This window comes from Plectropomus leopardus, chromosome 6 (assembly GCF_026936395.1).
Source record: "Plectropomus leopardus strain MGB_pleo_1.0 chromosome 6, ASM2693639v1, whole genome shotgun sequence".
NCBI lineage: Eukaryota > Metazoa > Chordata > Actinopteri > Perciformes > Serranidae > Plectropomus > Plectropomus leopardus.
This window is the reverse complement of record NC_142181.1, coordinates 15,704,754-15,726,663: the sequence shown is the minus strand read 5'-3', so window position 1 is coordinate 15,726,663 and position 21,910 is coordinate 15,704,754. Positions and strand designations below refer to the sequence as shown.

Here is a 21,910-nt window from a genome sequence, read left to right as displayed (position 1 = left end):
CTGCGTGTTTGTTAGTGTGTCCCTTTGTCTGTACACCCGCCTATCTGGAGGTCCTATCTCATCTCAGAGTGTTGGACTGCAGGTGAGAGCTGGCTTGTGACTGAAAGGTTGTCAGTTCAGCACAAAATAGGAGAGTAAAAGCACTCTCTCCCACTAAACAAATTACAAGCCCTCAATAGGTTTAGCTCTCTGAGAGAAGATAGTCAAGAGATTCAGAGAGAGAGACAGTGTTCTCCAGAGTGATCCACAAGCCATGGCTAATCTCATCAACGTAAGAGGTATGGATGAAAACAGTTCATACATCTTTGTAAATCATAAAATAGCAATCACATGGCAAAAATCATATCAAAATACTTCAGAGAGCATACATTCCTAACATTCATTTCAATCATCAGGGTATTCATTCTCTTCATCAACATCATCAAGTCAAATTAGCGCTGTGATTAGTGCACAGCAAGGAGAGGCAGGCTCACCTGACGTGCACACTCACAGCCACACATGTGCACCTGGTAGATTGGGTTTCCGCTGATTGAGAGAAGCCAGAGACAACCGTGGATAGTCCCAGAAATGTGTTATGGAGGAGGGGGGCTTAAAAAGGGACATATCCACCCACTGTCTGTCACTTTTCCCTCATAAACGGAAAAACCTTTGTTTAAATAATAAGGGATGAACTACAGTGACTGGGGCTTTTGAGGGGCTTATTTGCACCATACACAGGGGAAAGTTATAGGACAGGATGTGAGGCTGATTTGTGTTTCACTTTTCATAAAGCAAATCTGAAATGCTGACAGAGAGAGGTGGAAGGAGAAAAGAGAGAGCAAGCGGTCCGGCGTCACTGGATTTAGTCAATTATTTTCCCTCAGCAGGCACTTGTAACATCGTGAAGACAAAGTCTCACTGTACTGCCGTCACAGTCACCTTAAAAATTTATTATGTGGATTGACAGAAAACCTCAGTGAAACCTACTGGGGCTGTTACTGTAGGCTCAAGTTAACAAGCCGAGTAAACAAGTGTTTGCTGAGGGAAAATTAAAAGAAAAGGACCAACTTTTGGACTTAAACTCAGTCACTGTCTCAGTCATTTCCTCCAGCCTGTGCTTTTTTCATAAAGATTTACACACACTGATGTGCATTCTTTAAAGTAAACATACTCCTGAATCTGGGTTTTATTTGGTGTTGTCCAATTGCAAATAACACATTTTTCAAATAATACATTTTATTTGTGACTCAGTATTTTTGACGTGGGATCCTGTATTATGTTTCGCTTCTAGTCCCCCCATTGGCCAAGCCCCTCTACTTCATCTTTCTCACTTTTTGTCTCCCGTTTGTCTATAAATTCCCCCTCGTGGCTTTGGATGTAGCGGCAGCAGTCTGAGGTTCTGCCTCTCCTGGCGCTAACATTCAGTTAATAAATCTTGCCTATAATAATCATAACCATCATCATTATCACCATTGTGACTACCATCTCTGGTGATGAAAGGAACAAAGAGACGAGACAACAGACAAATGGACACAGTTACCTGTAAGGTGGCCCTGTGGAGAAAAAGAGTGGTTAAAAGAGAAGGGATGTGAGCATTAGGGGAAGACGATGACAGTGACAGAGGACACAGAAATGCAGCTAACAGGCCCAAATTAACGTAGGTGTGTCATTAGAGAGAAAGGAAAAGTAGGGCCGAACAGAAAAAAAATGTTACAAAGAAGCCAGAATGAGAAAGATAACGAAATTAAGGAGATAAGCAAAGAAGAGATGAAACACATAATCTGCAAACATCTATGTCACTGCTGCTGGGTGAAAACCTTTAACTCTTTGCTTTTGGAGTTTGTAATGAAAAATACATAAATTGTACTTTAATCTTTCACTATATTCATAATGTCTATAATCTTTACTCAATGAGAAACAATTAATATTCAAATACTGGTCAAAAATAACCTTTGTGTGCGATTTTCACTGTACAGCAGTGACAGGGTAATCTAGTTGTAGTATAAAAGGCACAGCAGGGTAGGTGGAATATCGCAGCAATAGGACAGTATGAACTTTGTTACTGTCGCCTATTGTTACACTATTCCACCCACCTTAACTGTGAGCCTTTCGGTGTAGCAATGCCATATCCTTTGGAGTCCAGGTTCCCCCCGACTTTCATCGTATCACAAGGCTTGCGCTGCTCCGTGTATTCATTCATGGTGGACTCCAGGAGGAAGGCATACTTCCCCTTGGACTTGCGAACCCTTGCCACACCCTCTGCTGTGGTTTTGGTGAAGACAGTCGGTTCGGCAGACTTCATGTATGACCACATCTTCTCATACACAGCTATTTTGGATCTCTGGAGTGGAGAAGGGAGAAAAAGAGAGAACATGTTAATCAGGGGATGAATAGGCATTTATTTGCAAACATGAGGCCAGATTTTTCTCCCAGATGATGGTTTTCATAGTCTAGTGGGGAGGGGACTGCCAAGCAAAGAGAGGCCATGTGTGTCAGGTTGTTAGATATCATTTAAGGAAAAGAGAGGACGGACTGAGAGAAAGGTAGCAATGTGACTCCTAAACTTCCTTCATCTTAGGAGGAACAGCTTGGGTGACTGAGGTCTCACAAGAAAAGAACACAGAGTAACATTTTAGACATTTTGTGCAATCTGATTTAAACTCAATAACTAACATTTTGCACTCAAGTGACCCTGTAAAATAGGATTCAGGCAATTTGACAAAACTGTCATCGCAGAGGTTTTAACTGTCTGTTGTTAGACTGTACATTTAACCCTTCAAATAATAAGGTTGATGATATCCTATATTTATGCTGTCATCTATCCCATGAAAACATAAAAACCAAAAAGTGATCCCACGAACAAGTATTGCCTGTGTTGCCAGTGTAGCCAAGTAGCTTATTCTGCCAGAAGTCCAAAAACTATTAAAAACCAAACGGCAACTCTGAAAAATGACGCCAATGCAGAAGTTCCAAAAACTGCAGTGAGTTAATCCCCATAGACCCTGGTGTTAAAGTGCCCAACTAGACGGCAGAAATAAACATGTTTACAGCCCGGGACAAAAAAAAGATTTTGATTGTTAAGTTTAACGTTCATGACAACTGCACGGGTATTCGTATAAGTAAGGACCTGACCACTTTAAGCGACAGGCTGTCAGCGAGGCGTCACCAAAGTTAGATCCATCCCTTGCTCCTTCAATATCCACTTATCATTCAATTATGGCCACTTCTGGCCCCATAAAACCAACATGGCGACTGCCCAAGGTTTCGAAACGGGGCGTCCATAAACCAATGGGTGACATCACGGAGGCTGTGTCAATTATTAAATGTTAAAAACACATCGGCAAGCTGAACTGCTGCACTGGGTGTCTTGTTCCTTCATTACCATGAACATGGCTACTATAGTTTAATTAATTTTAAAATCTTGCTGCTTTTGTACAGATCTCTCTGTGGCTCAATGCCAAAAAATATCTCCAACATGGTTGTGACACATGAACATTCTGGGACCCTTAGGACATCTGGGTCAGGCCTACTGGCCTCAAGAGTTAAAACTAAACATGGTGAAGCACTGTGTGTTATCACACAGCACAAACCTGGATTAACCTCCCGTATGATGTTAGACAAGCCCTGACTCTGACCACGCCTCAGTCAAAGCTAACACTGCTTGGTTCATTAAGCAATGACTGCAAAATCATTTTAAACTTGAAATTAAATCATTTTAAATAAGGATTTTATCTTGGCACCTCTCATCTGCACTTTTGCTATTATTAATGGTGATTTTTTTTTAAAATCGTAAATCGTTTAGTAATCGATTTGACCTTTTATATTTTTTCTCTTTACTATTTTATTGTATATGGGAAAGCATTTTTATTATCATTCAATAAAATAGATGAAAAAATGATGGTGGAAAAAAAACAGATGGGGAAAAAAATAATGGTGGAAAAAAATTAGATTGTGAAAAAAGTTCTCATGAGAAAGTTTCTCGTTCTCCCAAGAAAATTTCTAATTCACCCGAGAAAGTTTCTCCAGAGAACAAGAAAGTTTTTTTCCATCATCAATTCATTTTTCACCATCACATTTTTTCCCACAATCTATTTTTCCTCACATCCAATTTTTTTCTACCATCTGTTGTTTTCTCTCTGATACTTAATTGCTCTGTAAAGCACTTGAATTGTCCTGTTGTGTGAAATGACAAGTAAAGCTGATTTGCCTGTTTTGAGTCAATTCCAAATACATTGTGCTGTAGCATCCAAATGTGTACTCATTTACCACTGAAATTAGTCCTCTTAACTATTAACCTCTAACTGAACAAAGTTTGCTAAATATGACAGTACCCCTTGACAGGGTAAAAAAATAAATGTATTTTTGGCTTTTCAGGGGATTTGTTGACAATAATAAAAATACAAAACAACACCAGCCTCATCATTTAAGAATGCTGTGTTATTCTTGCCACATCCACGCTCTGTATATCCCTCTGGGGGTCTTTTCACACCTCGCTGATGTCCAAAGTGTTAGCAGCTTCCCTAACCACAGATCTGATTATTCGTATCAACATGCCATGCTTACTGAGACAAAGAGGATGAATCTGAGATGTAAATATGAGAGCAGAGAAGGTGAAAACAACAAGCTACACATTATGTTAACACCATGACACTTAATGCTGTTCATTGATTAGGCACAAGTGCTTGTTCCATGCTTCTACAAAAAGAACAACAGTGCAGTCTTGACATTGGATGACAGCATCTATTAATATTTTCTATGTTTTTCCTGCATTTAATTTATTGCTACAGTTTTTTTGTGGTGTTTAGGCTGACTTCCATATGTAATTCTTGCATGAAATTACACAGCTGATAAAGGGCTGTGTCTTTAATCTTCCATTTTGATCCTCTGGCACATTTTGACATTCATAACCACATTTAAAATTTATACCAAATCTACAAAGTGTAGTGTGTAGCGTGTGCCATGCCAATGGTGGCCAATGTAAAAATGTGAATGGCATTCTGAAGAGTCAGTGTTTTATTTGTTTATTCTGGGCTACTGTAGAAAAACGCAAAGACTCTTATTTTCTGGTGATTATAAACGAATGAAAGCATAGTTATGAATATTCTATACTATCTCTGCTGATAGATGGCCCTAAATCCTACACATTGGATCCTTAACCCTTTGAAACCTGGAATGATGTCACTTTCCTTGTGCTGCTTTCAGATGCCTTTCACGAGTATTCAGACATTTAAATCCTGTGCAAATTTGTGTAAATACTTTCAGAATCATGGGTAAACAGGCAATGAGCAACTTGATAAGAAATGGTGCATAAATGGTGCAATTGCAAGAAATTCATAGATTTTGAATTTTTTTTAAAAAAAGTCATTGGGTCATTTCATTGTTTATTTACTTTCTTATTCTTACTTTTAAACTAATTTTCAGGCAATTTTCCTATATGTTTTACTAATTTCTTGCTTATTTTTGGATTATGTCTTCTTTCGTTGCTCATTGCCGTCCTCCCATGTTTCAAGAATTTCAAGACTATTTGCTCAGGTGTCAAAGGGGTAATATGACTTTATGACTTCTACTATGGCATGCTGATCCAGCAACCTGCTCTACAGAGGGGCTTTTAGAGGACATCTGTCCAGTATGTGAATTTACCAATCCTGGGATGGCAAAAGAATGGCCTGCCTTTCTCTGCCCCTGACAATTTTTTTACCTTTACCGTAACCAATCCGACTCCTCTTATGTGAACCTAACCAATCAAAACAAAGAAGGTTATGAGTTCTAGTCACTTAGAGGGAGAGTAGGTTGGGTCATGCCTTCGCTATCCTAGGATTTGAGAATTTGCATCCAGTATGATTGTGTTTATACCATGCATGGTATGTGCGTGCATGTGTGCAGTTTTGTGCACCAGATTATATGTTTGTATGTATTTTCATTTGTGTGTACTGTGTGTACTCAAGAGTGAAAATAACAAGCAGAAAAGTCAAACTGTCATCCTCCACAAGCGTCCTGCTCCCTTCTTCTCTTTCTCTCCTGGTGATTAAGTGTTATTCTGTCGTTCTGCAAGCGACAAGCCATGGCCTCAGCCACTGAAACCAGCGCCTGGGGGGATGGTGTGCATGCGTGTGAGTGAGTGTGTTACTAGCGCGTGACGGACACCTATCCCATAATAATGTCACTCACATCTACGAGGACCAGCAGGCCCCTCTTTTCTCCATACTACCTTTTCTCTCTCTCCATTCTTTCTCTTTATATGTCTCACTCTGTCTACTATCGTAGATTAAAAAAAAACCTTCTAACCATCCTCTTCTTCGCACCTTTAGCGCTTCTGTCATCCCCATTCATCAAGTTTGATCCATCCATCCATCTTTCCCTAATTTTTTCTTCTTTTTTTTAATCCACTGATTTCTGTCTGGCGGCAGCAAAATGTGTATGTGCTTGTGTGTATTACTTTCATGTGTGTTTGTATGTGCTTGAGAGAGTTAGAGTGAGAGAGGGAGAGACAGTGATGATGATGACTATGCACGTATAAAGCAGCGTCTGGCCTCGGAGGGATGGATGTGTGACAATGCAGTGTGACTCTTTCCAGATTCTTTAACAATGAGTGAGGCTGAAGGAGGAAATGGATGCTGCAAGTCACCTTCAGGCATCCACACTATGGAGAACCCTTTTAAATATATATACATTTAGCACACACACAAATCTGTTCTGCAGGAGAAGTTGTGCACACATGCACATATACTCCTGTACATATGTGGCTAAATATGCATATGCATATGTGCATTCTTACACACACACACACACACACACACACACACACACACACACACACACACACACAGATAATTAATGGTGGAGGCGAATCCCCCTCAGCTGTAGAAGAGTAAATTGCTTTTTCACCCTCCACAGATTTCAGCCCGCTCGTTATGTTGATGATGCCAGAGCCGCTCACAGAACCACAAACTGTCTGCTACAACCACCCCCTCCTCCACGTCCTCAAATACACACACTAGTGCACACGTCTTTACAAAACATAACTGTAAATTGGTATATACACACACAGATACACACACAATGCATGAGCAACACAAACAATTCTGAATGTCCCGACAGAGCGTGACTATGTGACGGAGCAAATTTGTTTTTGTACATGTGGTGACGCTGGTGTTTTGCCCATGTCTGCAGAAAAAATTTGTCTTCATCAGCATTGTGTGCATGTGTGTGTCTAAATTTGTATGTGTACATGAGTATTTATGTACTTGCAATCCACATGGGTGAATAGGTCAAAGGGTGAAGCCACTTTAGGTCTCGTCTAAGCCACTTCACAACACTCCGCTACAATTTTCTGTTCAATATTTTACATTAACAGCTCTCTATAGTGTAGTCAGTTCCAGCTATGTCTACCTTGTGTGTCCACGCAGTCCACCTCTACTTCACTGCACTTTACTTATTATCATTCTTGTTATTATCAATGATTTAGCTGAAAGGGTAAGAGAAAATTCAATGGGGCTGTGCAAAACAAACATTGTTCCATTGTGATCATGCCTAAATTTTAATCAAAAGATCCCACCCTGGTCCTTTTTCTTCTGATACTCCTCGAAACCTCAGGGAGAACTTTGATGGAGCGATCAAGTTTTACAAAACAAACTGGCTGAAGTGAAAGTCAAGCATTTCAGATTAGTGTCACTTTTAATATTTAAGCCTCTCTCAATTCATGATCTGGAGAAGTCATCCATTCATTTCTCTCCTCCCACCTGGACTATTGTAAATCGGTATACACTGTCATTAGTCACTTGTCCTTGTCCCACCTACAGTCACAGCAGAATTCTGCTACTTGGCTTTTGTCTGGCTTCAATAAACAAGACATCACCTCCCTCATATTTCCTTCCTCTTACCGACTGCCTATTCATTTCAGAAGAAACTTTAAGATTGATCTTTTTATATTATCTAACCTCCTGTCTTGACTTAACAATTTCCCCTAGCAGCAAGTGTTCACTTCCCTTCTCTGCACTTTGACACAAGTGAGAAATAATGCAATTATGGATGGAGTGGAGGTGATGAATGCCGCAAAGCATTGCAGAATGGCGTTCTTCACCTCCAAGGGACACATGGGCATGCACCGTCACGTTTATATAATGGCCATTTAGTAAGACATACAGAAAACAAGCAATGATAACTGACACTCATTTCTTAAAGGCAACCATTTCTTACAACAGTATTAAGTTCCTGTTTAGTGTTTCTCACCAAAACATAAAGTGTATATCCTTGAGGTCTGAGAAATGTGCTGAATGCACTTCCTTTCTCATAAAGCAGTCATAAAGACAATTTTTGGGTTTGAAACCTGCATTGTTTAAAACCACATTTGCTAGCTTGCAGTCTTCCTCTTCCCCACTTTTAACTACTGTGAGTTTTTTTGTTGCATGACAGCCAGCAACTGTTGATAAGTGGGACAGCGAGAAACCATTATGCGTGTTGCATGTGTGTGTGCTCATATCCTAGACTGTATGGACAACTTGAAAGCTCCCCAAAAGTGAAGCCAAAACATCTCAATCACCCCCGGTGGCTTGTGCCGGTGTAGATTATGAACTCTGCCCCGTGCATGTTATTAGGGGGAAATGGACCAACCAAAAAAGTCAGTCACTGGCTCAAGCACATGTACTAAATATGAACAAAGTGGTGGTCTTTGGGTCAGAAACCCTGTAGGGTACCTTTATACTTTTTTCTGTTCAACAATGAGAAATGTTATCTAGATAATTCATGTGCCTTCCTCTGTCATGACATGTATTGTTTAAACATTGAGATTTTGACCAGAATTTCAAACAAAGTTCTGAATTAGAGACCAGCAGGTCATCTTAGACTTCCTGGCTTTCAGCTCAGTAGCAAATTAACTTGACTTAATATAATAAAAGCACAACATCTCTACAAGAACATCCAGCAAAGTGTATAGAGTCCATACCCTGAAGAACTCCTTAGTAGAGCCGGAGTCCAGTGTCCCGTAGGCAATTTCTGTCTGTTTGGCCAAGTCCTCTGCACTCTCTATGGGCGAGACCATCCTCTCCACAGTAAGGAAAGCAGCCAGGTTGGCTGTGTAAGAGGAGATGATGATAAGGGTGAAGAACCACCACACACCTCCAACAATACGTCCAGACAGTGACCTGGAGAGAAAACAGAGGGAGGAAGATATGATGAGAAAACAAAAAGGAGGGGAGTGAGGAGGAAAAATGCAGAACGTTGAGAGAAAAAAATGAAAATGAGAAATTAGAAGGAGGGGATGACAACGGAGAAGATAAATGTGAAATAACATTGAAGAAAGACAGAGGAAAAAAGAGAAGGAAACATAAATAAGGTTAATTCCTGAGTCAGAGATATTCAGTGCGCTGTGGTTTTACAAAGCATTTTTGACACCAATGTGTGCATGACTGTGAAAATGACAGCGCCAAAATAATTGTCTTACAACCCTCGAACCAATTCAGCACTACCAATAACAAAGGCTACATGAAACAGATTGTAATCTGGGCGCTCCTCCATCTCTCTCATGCTCGTTGTCTCTTTTCTCTTTCTCCATGTTTACCCTCTTTATCTACCAATTGTGAGCTGGAGCATCAAAGTAAGTGGCAATTCATTTTGTTTGCACAAACTTGTTTTCACTCAGTAAAGGGGAAGAGAACAAGCGAGAGTGAGCACATTAGAGAAAGGAGAGAGAGATGGGAGAAGGGAGCAAAATGTTAAGTTTTCTTTTAAGTGCAGCAGTCAATAAAAAGACCTTGAAGTTCTAATGGGCGCTCACGGCGACATGAAATATCCAAGCTTTAGAAATGGTGAGAAAGAAAGTGGATGGGATATTAGGCAAAACATATGCTTGTCTCAGTTTTATTTAAAGCATAAAAACTAGACGAGCCATCACATTCACGAAGAATGAAAAGGAATATGTTTTGAAGCACTTCCCTTTCAGGTCTTACCTAACCAGCTAAACAAAATGTGTACCCTTAAGTAAACATTCCCAGTGAAGATGACAACATGAAGGATATTCACATTCTTCAATATATCAGAAATTTCAAAATGTGTTTCTTTAAATCAGAAGTAATAAAAATATTGTGATGAGTCATTTCAAATTTTCTCTCTTAGCTAAATTGACTGAAACACTTAATTTACTTAAATTCATCTTCCATAGTGTGTATTGGTCCTCAGATGCTAAATGCTCCATTATGCCCAAAATGAGTTGCTAACTTTTGTCTGCTGTGTGTTGCTGGTCAGTGTACTGGTTTTTATAGTTTTTGTGCTCTAAAACTGTCAATTGGAAACATTGCTATGAGAGCCACAAGAGTGAACTAAAACAATAAAGTTGCGTTAGAGTGGCGTTAAACTGCAGAAAGGAGGGATAATTATCTGTAGGTTCGTCTGCACGAGTGACTCCTCGTAGGGAATAAAAACAAACATTTTGGAAAGTTAGATGCGTGGTGACACCACCACTCGCTCTCTGTCTCTCTCTCTCACTCACACACACACACACACACACACACACACACACACACACACACACACACACACACACACACACACGTGTGAATATGAATTGATAGCACATGTCCTTGAGGCATTGATCTGTTTACCTGAATTAATGAAGCTGGTGTATACTGTGATGGATTCTCCCGAGAAAGAGCTGTTACATTTAGGAGTCTAGGTAAGACTTCACGATGAAAAGAAAAGGCTAGTTTTGCAATGAAAAAGTTTATGTTTAAAAGCAGTGGACAAGAGGGGTCTAGGGAACATGCATGATGCATATTTAGAAAACTAATTTGAATAGGTCTTACAGGGTCTCCTGCGGAGCAAATGATCTGTGACAGCATTTTAATCTGACTTGATGGAGTGACTGGGATTTAAACAGGCATCCAAACAGAAAGATATGGGAGGTTGAAAGCAAGGCAAAACAAAGGGAATGACAAGAATGAAGACAGAAAGTGGAAGATTAAAAGACTGAGAGAAAAGCTTAAGAGCAGAGCAGTACTTCTCTGTGCTGTACATGTTCATAATTATATTATCACCAATACACGGCAAAACATACTGCTTCCATTTTATTCACCTGTTGAGCTCAAGGGCTGATCTTTTGATTTCTGTATATTAGATCAGATAGAGTTACAAGTGACTATAAAAAGTAAGGAAACCATTTAAAGTCCAACTGGAATCACATTTAGTCATCCTATTTTGTAGGGAAGGAAAAAAGTCTTATGGGAAGTACCGAATCGTAAGAGCTCTTTTTTTGTCTCAGCTAGTGCCTAAAAGTGATGTGTGGAGAGCATGCTGTTAGTGATATTAAAGTGTAAGGACCAGAACCTTGATCTTGCCCTGAAAAATCAGACCAACCCTACATGTCCATGGTAAAATTTCAGTCCAAACCTGTCCAAAGTGCAATTCAAAATCCGGATTTCCATAGCAAATTCTTTAAGCACCAAAGCACACTGTGGTACATACTGGACCATCTGTAAATTCAGGGAACAGAGCAGCAAAACATATGCTGGAGACAGAGGAGCAGAGTGCAACATGTAGTGGAAGTGTAACTTTTTGTTACTATAACTGGAAAGAGAACACTGTAACAGTAGCTGGATGGATTCAAGCCCAGGTAATAGTTGAGAGATTACAGCCAGGATGAATCCTGGGGGTCAGGTCGGGCTCAATTGAGTTGGAGCAGGGACTCAAAGTTCTGTTAAGAATACACCACCCACTATCTGGACTGAAATTACACATGCAGGTGTGTTTACATGCTGTCTAATGTTCTACAGCAAGGCAGCTAATTAGCCATTTAGTCTGCAAACCGACAGGTTAATACTATTTCTGTTTTCTAAAATGCATGTGTTATGATGTGGGAGGAAAGTTTGACTCCAGTTTTAAGCCCACGCAAATACAGCAAGAATGTGTACACTATGTTTTTAAGGCTTTTGACTGTTACCAGAAGAGAACAGACACTGTAGTGGCAAACAGCCAACTGTTCAGCTGTGAAAATCAACTTATTAAGTGCCCCTGATTTTGAGTTGGGAGAGTGAAGTCAGATTTTGGACTGGAGTTGGGCTAAAGCAACACAAAGCTACAAGTCGTTTTTACGTGTGTGTGTGTGTGTGTGTGTGTGTGTGTGTGTGTGTGTCTGTGTGAACATAAACACAAATACTTAAAGTAAACCATAAAATAGATAACAAGTGGTAAGTGTTTGTGTAAATAAAACAACAATATTGAGACCTGGTAAACACTTTTTTAAAGTCCAATTCCTGTAGTGATCTGACAGAAAACAACTTGGTTACGTTTATCAGCAGATTGAAGTGCTCTATGAAATAAGCACTGTCATCCTAAACTGATGAAATTGATAATTGATCAACACCAAACTACTTATCCACCTGCATCAACCCAATCACCAGAATAAATGTTGACATTTTACATTCCTGCAGACCATGAATATGTAGTATTTGTACATTGTTATGTCGCAGATATGTTGAAACAACAACACTGTGGTTAGTGTGTTGTTCTGTTTAGGTACAGAAAAGACCTGGTTATAGTTAGGAAAACATCATGTTGTGGCTTAAATACCCGGTTTTGATGCCACAATTGCCACTGGAAATGCAGCAATGTCTCGCAACTGATCTTGTTGCTTGTTGCTCTTGAACAGTGTACTGCAGCTTGTGTTTCTCAACTAGGTCCCACTTTAAGATACTATAAAATCAGATCAATCAATATTTTAGAAATGTTAAAAAGATATGTTTGAAATGTAAAAATATAATTTATCTGTGGTTTGTAGAAACATACAATGCCAACACTTTCTTTTGGCAGCTAGGCTGGCTATGTGCTTAACAAATAAATTTCTAAGGGCTATAAATTTATCTGCAGCAGGTGTATGCTTATGGCTCATTTTTTTTCTATCTCATTCATTGAAGATAGTAACATGATAACATCAGGCTGTAACTGGAAATAAATTACCCTTGACACCCTTCCTCTATCATATCTACTTAAGCTCAGGCAAAGGTTTCAGAGCAAAAACTGATGCTGATTTACTGATTTCGAATAAATCACAGTGTAAACAAAGCCAGTGGAGTTACCATATCACATCATCATGGGAGACTGCATTGTATGTGGCTGATAGGAGTTTGCAACTGAAGACATCTAAAATGGTTCTGTTTTTCAGGGGGCATGAAAGACAACCACCCAACAGAGGACAGAAAAACAGATTGGTTAAGGACAACATGATGAACAGCGTGTCTTTCTAAACTTAATTTATTTGTGTGTGTGCGAGTCTGTGTGAATGAAAAAAGAGAGAAGGAGGTATTCACCACTGTTTGGCCTTGGAGCGAATTTGGAGAAGGTGTTTACCTTCTGGAGGTTGATGGAGCATGCTCGAATCAAATGAGACTGTGTGAGACTGTGCATGTGTGCATACCATATGCGCACATATATTTCACCCCTGTTATGAGTGCATTTTGGTGTACATGGGTGAGCTTTTGAAGTGACCTCCTTTATTCTTTATGTGACATGTCAGCATGCAAGCGTGTTTGTGGCAGTGGGAATGTGTGTGTTGCCTTTTTGTGTGTAGTTGTGTCATGAGTGTTGGTATGCAACAGGCGAATCATTCTATGGCGGGTCATGTATCATCTATGATGGCCAACAGATTGCCTCCCCAATCCTCTGTGTGAAAGATTAATGGCATGCTGTTTCTCTCTCTCTTCTCTCTCTCTTACACACACACACACACACACACACACACACACACACACACACACACACACAGTTCTAAGCTATACAGTTTCCTTTTATCCACTGCATCTGAATTTTCTCACCTTACAGAAGAGAAGGCCTGTGTGTGTGTGTGTGTGTGTGTGTGTGTGTGAGCACGTGATATTGCATGTGTGTTTTGTTTTCCCTCTTATGAGGACTAATAGAAGACAAAGATTTTCCCCGTAGTTCAATCATCAACTTATTTCCTCAGATTATGCTGTTTGGCTGCTTACGTGTATGACAGTAATCACAATCATCTGGGAAGGAAAACCTGTTAATGTAATTGCCGTAACAAGAGCACACAAACACACTCAAGCACACACAGAAATACGTGCCTATGCACAAACATATTTAAGTACTCAAGCGGAATGATGCAGACAAATCCACTCACACCAATATAAGCAGACTTAAAGGCACGAAAAATAACAAAATGAAAAGTTTTACAAAAAAAGCCTTTTACCCCCCACAAATGCTAGCTTTCTAAGACAGATTATGAACTGAAATTTGCAAACAACTTTAGAGACTTAACACATCACAGGTGACATGTGTTACATTTGATTATGCAAATTGTGAGCTTGTTAAAAACTCAGTTCGTTAAGACATGCCAAAAGGGGAAATACAATCCAATTGGGGTGCGAACAAGACACATTTTGTCAAGGTATGGTGACAGACATGTTAACAACTGTTGAGTCTGACTGTTATTAGTGTGATCCATTGTTTTGGGAATGTGAGGCATGAATATTTGATTACAGACAGACAAATGCAGATAGAAATAAAAGACAAGCATTTCAAATTCTTGTCATCTGTCTTTTATTTAGGCCGGGTATACACTAAAAGATTTGAGCCCATTGTAGAAATGTTGTTGTTTAATCCTAACTCTCACTGGATGAGTAAATCATCTGCAATGGAAAGCCAAAGCTCATGATTTATGTGCTCACACTCTCTCTCTCATACATACACAAACACACACAAACAAGCAGCACCAACACGTTCTCATCCCAAGTCGTCACATACTGCTGCTTCACAGTGAACTTCCGCATCCACACATTATGCTCTAGGTATCTTTCTGCATGCTACTGACATTCTGGGAAGCTGCTACCATGATGTCAACAAATGGGTGGGATGGTGCTGCACGTGGTGACATTCAGACAACACAAGCACATGGCAACCAATGCCGGGATGTCAACACACGTGCATGCTGGCACAGATGGTTAGGATTATGCAAAAGAGGCACAGGGTAAGGTGTAGGGGAAAAAAATCACATTCAAACAGCAAGCGAACATCGGACTCCCACATGAAAGTCCTTGGTTTGTTGAATCCTTTCATTGCCCCTCTCCCCTGACCTATATGGACCTTCATGCTCCCTATATTACGTCGTTAGCAGCAGCGTTGTGGACATGACAGGTTCTGTCCGACCGCGTAAAATGATGCCAACCGTCCTTGTACCATGCTGATGCAGCAGGTGTCGTCCGGCGAATAACAACATCACAAAGAGCTCTGTCTGTCTACATTCTCAGCTGATGCTATCCAGCAGCGTAACATGCAGATGCAAAAGGTGGCTTTTGGTGTCGGTATCTTACACTGAAAGCACTGCAAAAGCAGCGGTATTTGACAACATTGGAATGACAACTGGCTCATTGGTAAAGGCCACAATGTACAACTAACCTGAGTGAGGAAAAAAGGCACCTTGGGGAACCGACTCGTGACTCTGCATTAACTATGCCTGAGCCGGACAGTGGCTGACCAAAATGTCTGACATATCAGAAATACATCTGAATGTCTGACGGCTGGGAGCAGTTGATTTGGCCATGAGCAGTCCTCGCTCCCTCCTGTACACTCCACAGCAAATGACACCTGACAAAGCTGAATTTCAGTCCGACTCTAAAATGAATTGTGAAACCCAAAAATCAGGTCACAAACAGGCTCAAATCGTTGAGTGTATACTCAGCTTTACATGGACTACAGGTGTCACATAAAGCAGGTCCACTGACAGACTGAAATGGGCAGAAAAACTGTACAGTGGACCATGGCGACAGAATAAAGGGTGCAAAGGCAAACAGACACAAATGAAAAAAATCTGATGAATAGATAAAAGATTAGGTGCAGCAGGCAGATAATGAAGGCATGATAAAATAAAATAATAACAAGGATCATATCAGTGGAGCCAAACAGATACGAGACACCTAGAGAGAAGATTATTCACATGATTTATAAAAACTATTACTGGTGAAATTCATAAACACAGTCAGTGGGTGCAACTGGGTTCTAATCAGTGACCTTGAGATCATTAATTAGTCAGAAAGCTTCAGCGCTCCACTGTAGTTAGTCGAACCATTAGCTGGATCTGTTGCTATCATTAAGAATTCAACACACCCACGGCCATTTGCTCAATACTTACACATGACACACACACAAGCAGAGCCAGAATTGCACAACTGTCCTCAACCAGCAGCAGACACACATGCACGCCCACACACACAGAAAAGAGCTGTAATTTCAGATGTTTATTGACGGGGACAGATCCAATCCCTCTGAGATGTTCACTGGTGATCCGTTTTCCTCTCTCTCCCTCTCCTGCATTTGCTTTGGGTCTTCCTAAATGTACAACCTGCCACTTTTGTCAGCTATTTATTCATTTCCACTTTTTAAAAATTCCACTCCCATCACCTAACTGTCCATCACTTTGTTGCCACCCTGCACAAGATGACCGGGCCAATCACCGCACAAACCCAAAAGCCTGGGCTGAGGGTTGGCGGGTGTGTGTGTGGTACAAATGCCACCTCAAGGTCACTCTTATGATGCGTGTGAGTGCGTGCGCATGCATTCACAACAGCCGTTACCTTGTGCTTGATCAGAAAGGTGAAGGAAACACAAGTTGGCATGCTTGCACAAAAAACTGAGAATGTCTGTGTCACAAAGAAAAAAAAAGTCTCTCATGAGCACACAGAAATGCCACCACACACATATGCTGAAATTTTGAGCTGTGAAAATATCAATTAACTTCGGTGATTATTAAACAACAAAACAGCAGGAACAGGCACTAAGGTAAAGAGCAAAACAAAGCAGATGCAGGCTGTGGGAAAGAAAAAAAAATGAAAATATGATGAATAGATGAAGAAAGAGGAGAGAGAAAGTGGGAGAATTGAATAGGAGTGTGTGTTATACTGTGTCTCCCAGACTGCAGAGATGACTGCAGCAGGGAGAGAGGGACCCACACTGAATACCAATGGACCTACTATGGCAGCTCAAAACACAATATACAACCCACACAGTCTTGCACACGTACGGTCAGTATATGAAGTCAAACAACTGGCGTGTAACACATGGAGAGCAGTTGGCAGACAGATGCTCATAAAGGTTGCAAGACAACACATTTAACACATAAGCGATGCAATACAAATACACATATAGTGTAAATAGCCAACGATAACCAGACTGCAAACATACATACACACACGCACTCACACACACACACGCAGAAAAAACAGTTTGTAAAAAAAATTCTTCCTATGCTTTCTTCTCTTTATTCCCAGCTCCACAGTCTCTGTCAACCTCAGGACTGATCCCTGCTGAATTCCCACTGACGATACAAGTAGAAGGATGGATAAAATGGATGACACCATAAATGAAAATCCATGGTGGGGGCCGACAGATGTAAGACAGAAAAAGTAACAACTCCATGAAGGAAAACACTGTAGAGAATGTCATGTGTACAGTACATCTGTTTTCTATCTTTCTTACAGTTTGTTTAGATTTTTTTTTTTTGGGTAGAGATTTTTTCTCAGTTAGCACTGTAAAAACTGCAGGTCAACAGTCTGTCAAAGGACTCATTAAATAACTAAAACAAAATTGTTCATATTGCATTCAAACTCATATAGTATCAATTCAGCAGTTTTGTGTCACAACACTCCAACAACTTTTAATATAATTCACTTCATCACCATTTCCAGCTTATAAAGTGCTTTTAAAGAAATTACTTGATTACTGACGCATGCAGAAACTAAAGCTCCACTTGCACACATTTCTGTGAAAAATGACACCTGATCAACACAACACTGAAGAGTGTTACTCTCTGTAATTGAAATCCTGTGGACCTGTTAATGAAACTGGCTGAGCATAGAGACATTAGCAAGCTGAAATCAATGCCTTGCAGTTGTATGCCTATGCTAACAAGTCAAGTTGCCGTTTACATCTGTGTCTGTCCAGACTCGTATGTAGCCATGACAACAGACAATGCTTCAAATACGGAAGTCACTTCAAAGAGGCTACAAATTCTGAAAAGTTGGTGCATCATCAGTTATAATGTTCACAAAGAATAGATGGACATAAGGTTACAGTGACCTTGACCTTTGAAAACTAAAATCTACTCAGTTTATTGCTGAGTGTAAGTGGAAGTTTGTGCCAAATTAGGAGAAATTCCCTCTAAGCAGTTCTGAGTTGTTGTGTTCACAGGAATGGAATGGACGGACAATATAAAAACATGATGCCTCCGGCCGTTGCTGATGCCAGCATAGAGGCATACAAAAGTTTTCCAATTCTATTATATACTCTCCTTTATGAGTAATTTGCTCAGTGTGTTATTTACAGACATTGCTTTGCAGCTCATAGAGGAGCTGATAAACTAAGTGTGAATAAGATATGTTGTGCTATATCTTTAATGTAGTTCTAAAAGTAAATGTTACATTTTGGATGTTTCTTTTTGGATGAAAGTTGGAAGTAGGAATACATCTTATTATATGATAATATCTGTCTTTGTTGTAGCTGTAGCACACTTCTGCTGTAAGCCGTGACTGAAGTTAGCATTATGACTTTGTCTGCCTTTAAAGGTGAACATGAGGATGGGAGACTAAAGGATATGTACTGAGGGGATAGAAAAATGATATGACATGATGATGTGCAAGACACGTCTCCTTTTCTAAGGACATGAGCCAGCGTCGCTGCAGAGCCAGTGTCACAGTGAAGGCTCATCCATCACATGGTTTTATGGCAGAAAGCTTGGTCTGCAGAGTTATATCATCTCTTCATCAATGATTCTGATGAACAAATTAATTTCTCTCTTCTACCATTATGTCTGATTATCTGTCTACTTCTTGCATAATCCTGAACTGCATCATTAATTTGCATTTCACTCAGTCAGTTCAGGAGGGCACAAGGTACAGTGCATGTTTGACGTCTAAGCAAGTCACTCATCACTCCCTGCACCATACACTTAAGACCACTTGCAGAAAGATTAGGGAGTAGCTCACTTCTTACTGCAGCTACAGGTGAATGCAGCTGATGATGAGGATGGCGATGATGCAGTGATGCTCACTGTGAGCGGTGTAGCAGTAGCAGCTTTGGCAGAACAAAAGAGTGAGCAGAGCGTGACAGATTAAATAGAAGAGTATGGTGGGTATGTGTTGCAAAGAGTGGAGTGTGTAATATGTGAGTGTAGTAGCGTGACTCAAATGGAGCAATGCTTCACCCCACTCCACTGTCTTGTTTATGTTTACCTCAGAACCTGTGAGAAACATTGACAAGTGTTGTTGCTCAGGCAGGAAGCTTTAGTCATGCCAGATCATCTGGATGGTTATCAATAATGACAATCACTTATAACTAGGATAACAACTAGCAACTAGGTAGCTCACATAAATACTGTGGCACTATTTTATGCTGCATGGCCTTGGGGCATATGAGTGCTTCAAACAACGTGCTTATTAGCTTATTTATAACACTGCTGAAGAGCTCTACTCCTGAAATTGGCTAGGCTGAATACATCAACTTTTCTAACTTTCTGAACTGGAAATCTAGCTTTAACTGAAAACACTTTTGCCTTTACTCGTGGTTAAATGACACCATGTATTAACACCTTCTTTCAAACATACTGAGCCATTTACTGTATGCTGATACAACTTATCCATCTTTACTCAACATTCCGTTTTTCACAGGTAATTTAGAGATTCCCCTACAGTAGTGGTCATGACCAATCTTGAAATAAAATCCCAAGTCCTCTTTGTCTGAGACCGAGACACAACCGAAACCTTCGAAAAGTACCACAACACTGGTCTCTGCTACAACCATCATGCAGCATAATTAAACCTGCACTAACTGACTCTTTTTGGCCACTTGGGGACAGTAGAGACATTTTAAGTGCAACTTTGACATTTTATCATCTTTCAAGTTGTTATGGCAGACTTACTAGCAAACAGTTGTTTATTTACATATGCAGTTATGACAGTTCAACATTATCATTCATTTGGAGTGTTTTTAAGTCCAACATTCCCTCTTTTACAATAGCTTTGATTTTGGTCAACTGGAAATATCTGGCTCTTTAGCTGCTGGATGCTCCACTGGGTTTATCATTGACTTAAAACTGCATGCCACAACTGAAAATGGCGCTGTAAGAGTGGTGAAAGTCAACCGAAACAGTGAAATGCAGGTCGGATGGCTTAACAGTGAGCTGAAATTCTTTAGCTAGAGCTCCTGACAGCTATAAAGCTATGGGGAGCTAAAGATTCAGATGATAATTCTCTGCCTGTTCATAATTACAAGAAACACATTTCACGTTATCATATTGTTTTCACATTGTCATTAAATACATTGATATAATAAATTATATATTACAGCCATAGGTACAATACTATTGGAAAAAAAGCATTAGTGAGTGGGTTTTAATAAATCTGTGGTTTGGAGTCAGTCTTTTGAAACCATTGTCATGTGCTGTTCTTTCACTGCCTTTACCCCTCCTCAGCCTCCTCCTCATTAGGAAACAGTAAAACAGTCCCCATACTGTCAATAATACAATTACGAGATGTGCTTCTCCAAAGCTCTGTTCTGTTCCCACCAGGGGGTTGCATATCCCAATCCAAATCTGCAGCATGTTTCCATCAATTTGCTCTCTGATCATCGCGGGAGCTGAGCCACACCACTAAAAACAGCTGTAGTTCCAGTCGTTGCAATATGGTTTGTCTCATGAGACTGACATCGTGATGATACATTAGACATCACCGTGAATTTACATGATAGATCATCAGTTTATGAGCTGCCTTTATGAGAAAGACATCTCAGACTTAAGTTGGCATTGAAATCTCCTTGAAACTATGAAGACAAAGTGCATAAGTGACATATTTCTCATTCTATGAATATAATTAGGCACTTAGCAATGCACTAATCTTAGCCTATAGAGAAGTTGTGGTGTATTAGAAGTGACGGGGTCGGGTGATTTGATATGACGAACACTGGCTTCATGTTAAGTATCACATTATCGCTATGACAGCTGTGGCTTATGCACACACATCGATAACAAGTCCTGCAAGTGATGGAGGGGTCTGCATGTGCATGTCGGATTGTTGTGAAACTGCACAGCGAGTGTTTTTTCTGCATGTGTGTTTAAGTTAAGTGCGTGTGTCTGTGCATGTGTGTGTGCATGCAGCTAGTGTCAGTGTTTTCCATTTTGTGTGTTGGGGCTCGAATTGGCCTGTCAGTCACAGTATAGTTGGGAGGAGTGGGAGACGACAGGTGTCGGGGAGCAGGGGAGGAAGCAAAAGAGAGAGCGTGAAAGAGATGGATGAAAGAGCGAAAGAGAGGGGCAGAGGAGCAAAAGAGGAACAGAAAGAAAGTGAAGTTTGGCCAACCAGTGAAGAACTTTTTTCCTTTTTCCCAAAAGTGTAATGCTAATGGGAAATGCAGGAGAAATGTTTGAGAGATACTGGGTTTTAAACTTGGTTTAAAAGCAGAGAAAAAGTCTTTGAGATGAGAAAATGATTGTTTAAGATAATATATCAGTGAGCCTGGACATTCAGTTCAAGTTAATATCGAGAAGGGATTTCTGGGGTTAAAAAAATGAACAACCTTTTCATATATATTCATCATATTCAACACTGAACATTTCGTATTCACCCACAAAATAAACCCTATTTCCTGCTGCACAGGCGGTGATGTGATTTAGCGTAAAAGCTTTTAATATTTATGAGGGCAATAACAACACTTTGTTTGGAACAAATGGAAAGTTAGTGAAATAAAGGAAGCTCCAGTGGAATGTGTTGATCATTCTAACATGTCCATGCCCACACAAAGGGCAAAACATCACAGCAGTGGCTGCTTCTCACTAAGATTGCTACCAAAGTCAGGACGAACAACATGTCACACATGATCATGTGTGGAATATAAGAATAAAAAACATATCCGTGTGCACTGAAGTACTTTACTTAAGTAC

The 21,910-nt window shown here is 40.2% G+C and overlaps 1 protein-coding gene across 5 annotated transcripts in view; it reads right to left on the bottom strand.

Moving 5' to 3' along the window:
* Positions 1-21,910, bottom strand: part of gria4a (glutamate receptor, ionotropic, AMPA 4a) — a 127,185-nt gene that overhangs the window by 17,197 nt on the left and 88,078 nt on the right. For all 5 annotated transcript variants that reach the window (XM_088078863.1, XM_088078864.1, XM_042486326.2 and 2 more), the window contains exons 14-15: positions 8,921-9,119; positions 2,073-2,320 (exon numbers count right to left, since the gene is read on the bottom strand). In XM_088078863.1, coding sequence (XP_087934989.1) covers positions 2,073-2,320; positions 8,921-9,119 — 447 coding nt within the window. The remainder of the gene's footprint in view (positions 1-2,072; positions 2,321-8,920; positions 9,120-21,910) is intronic.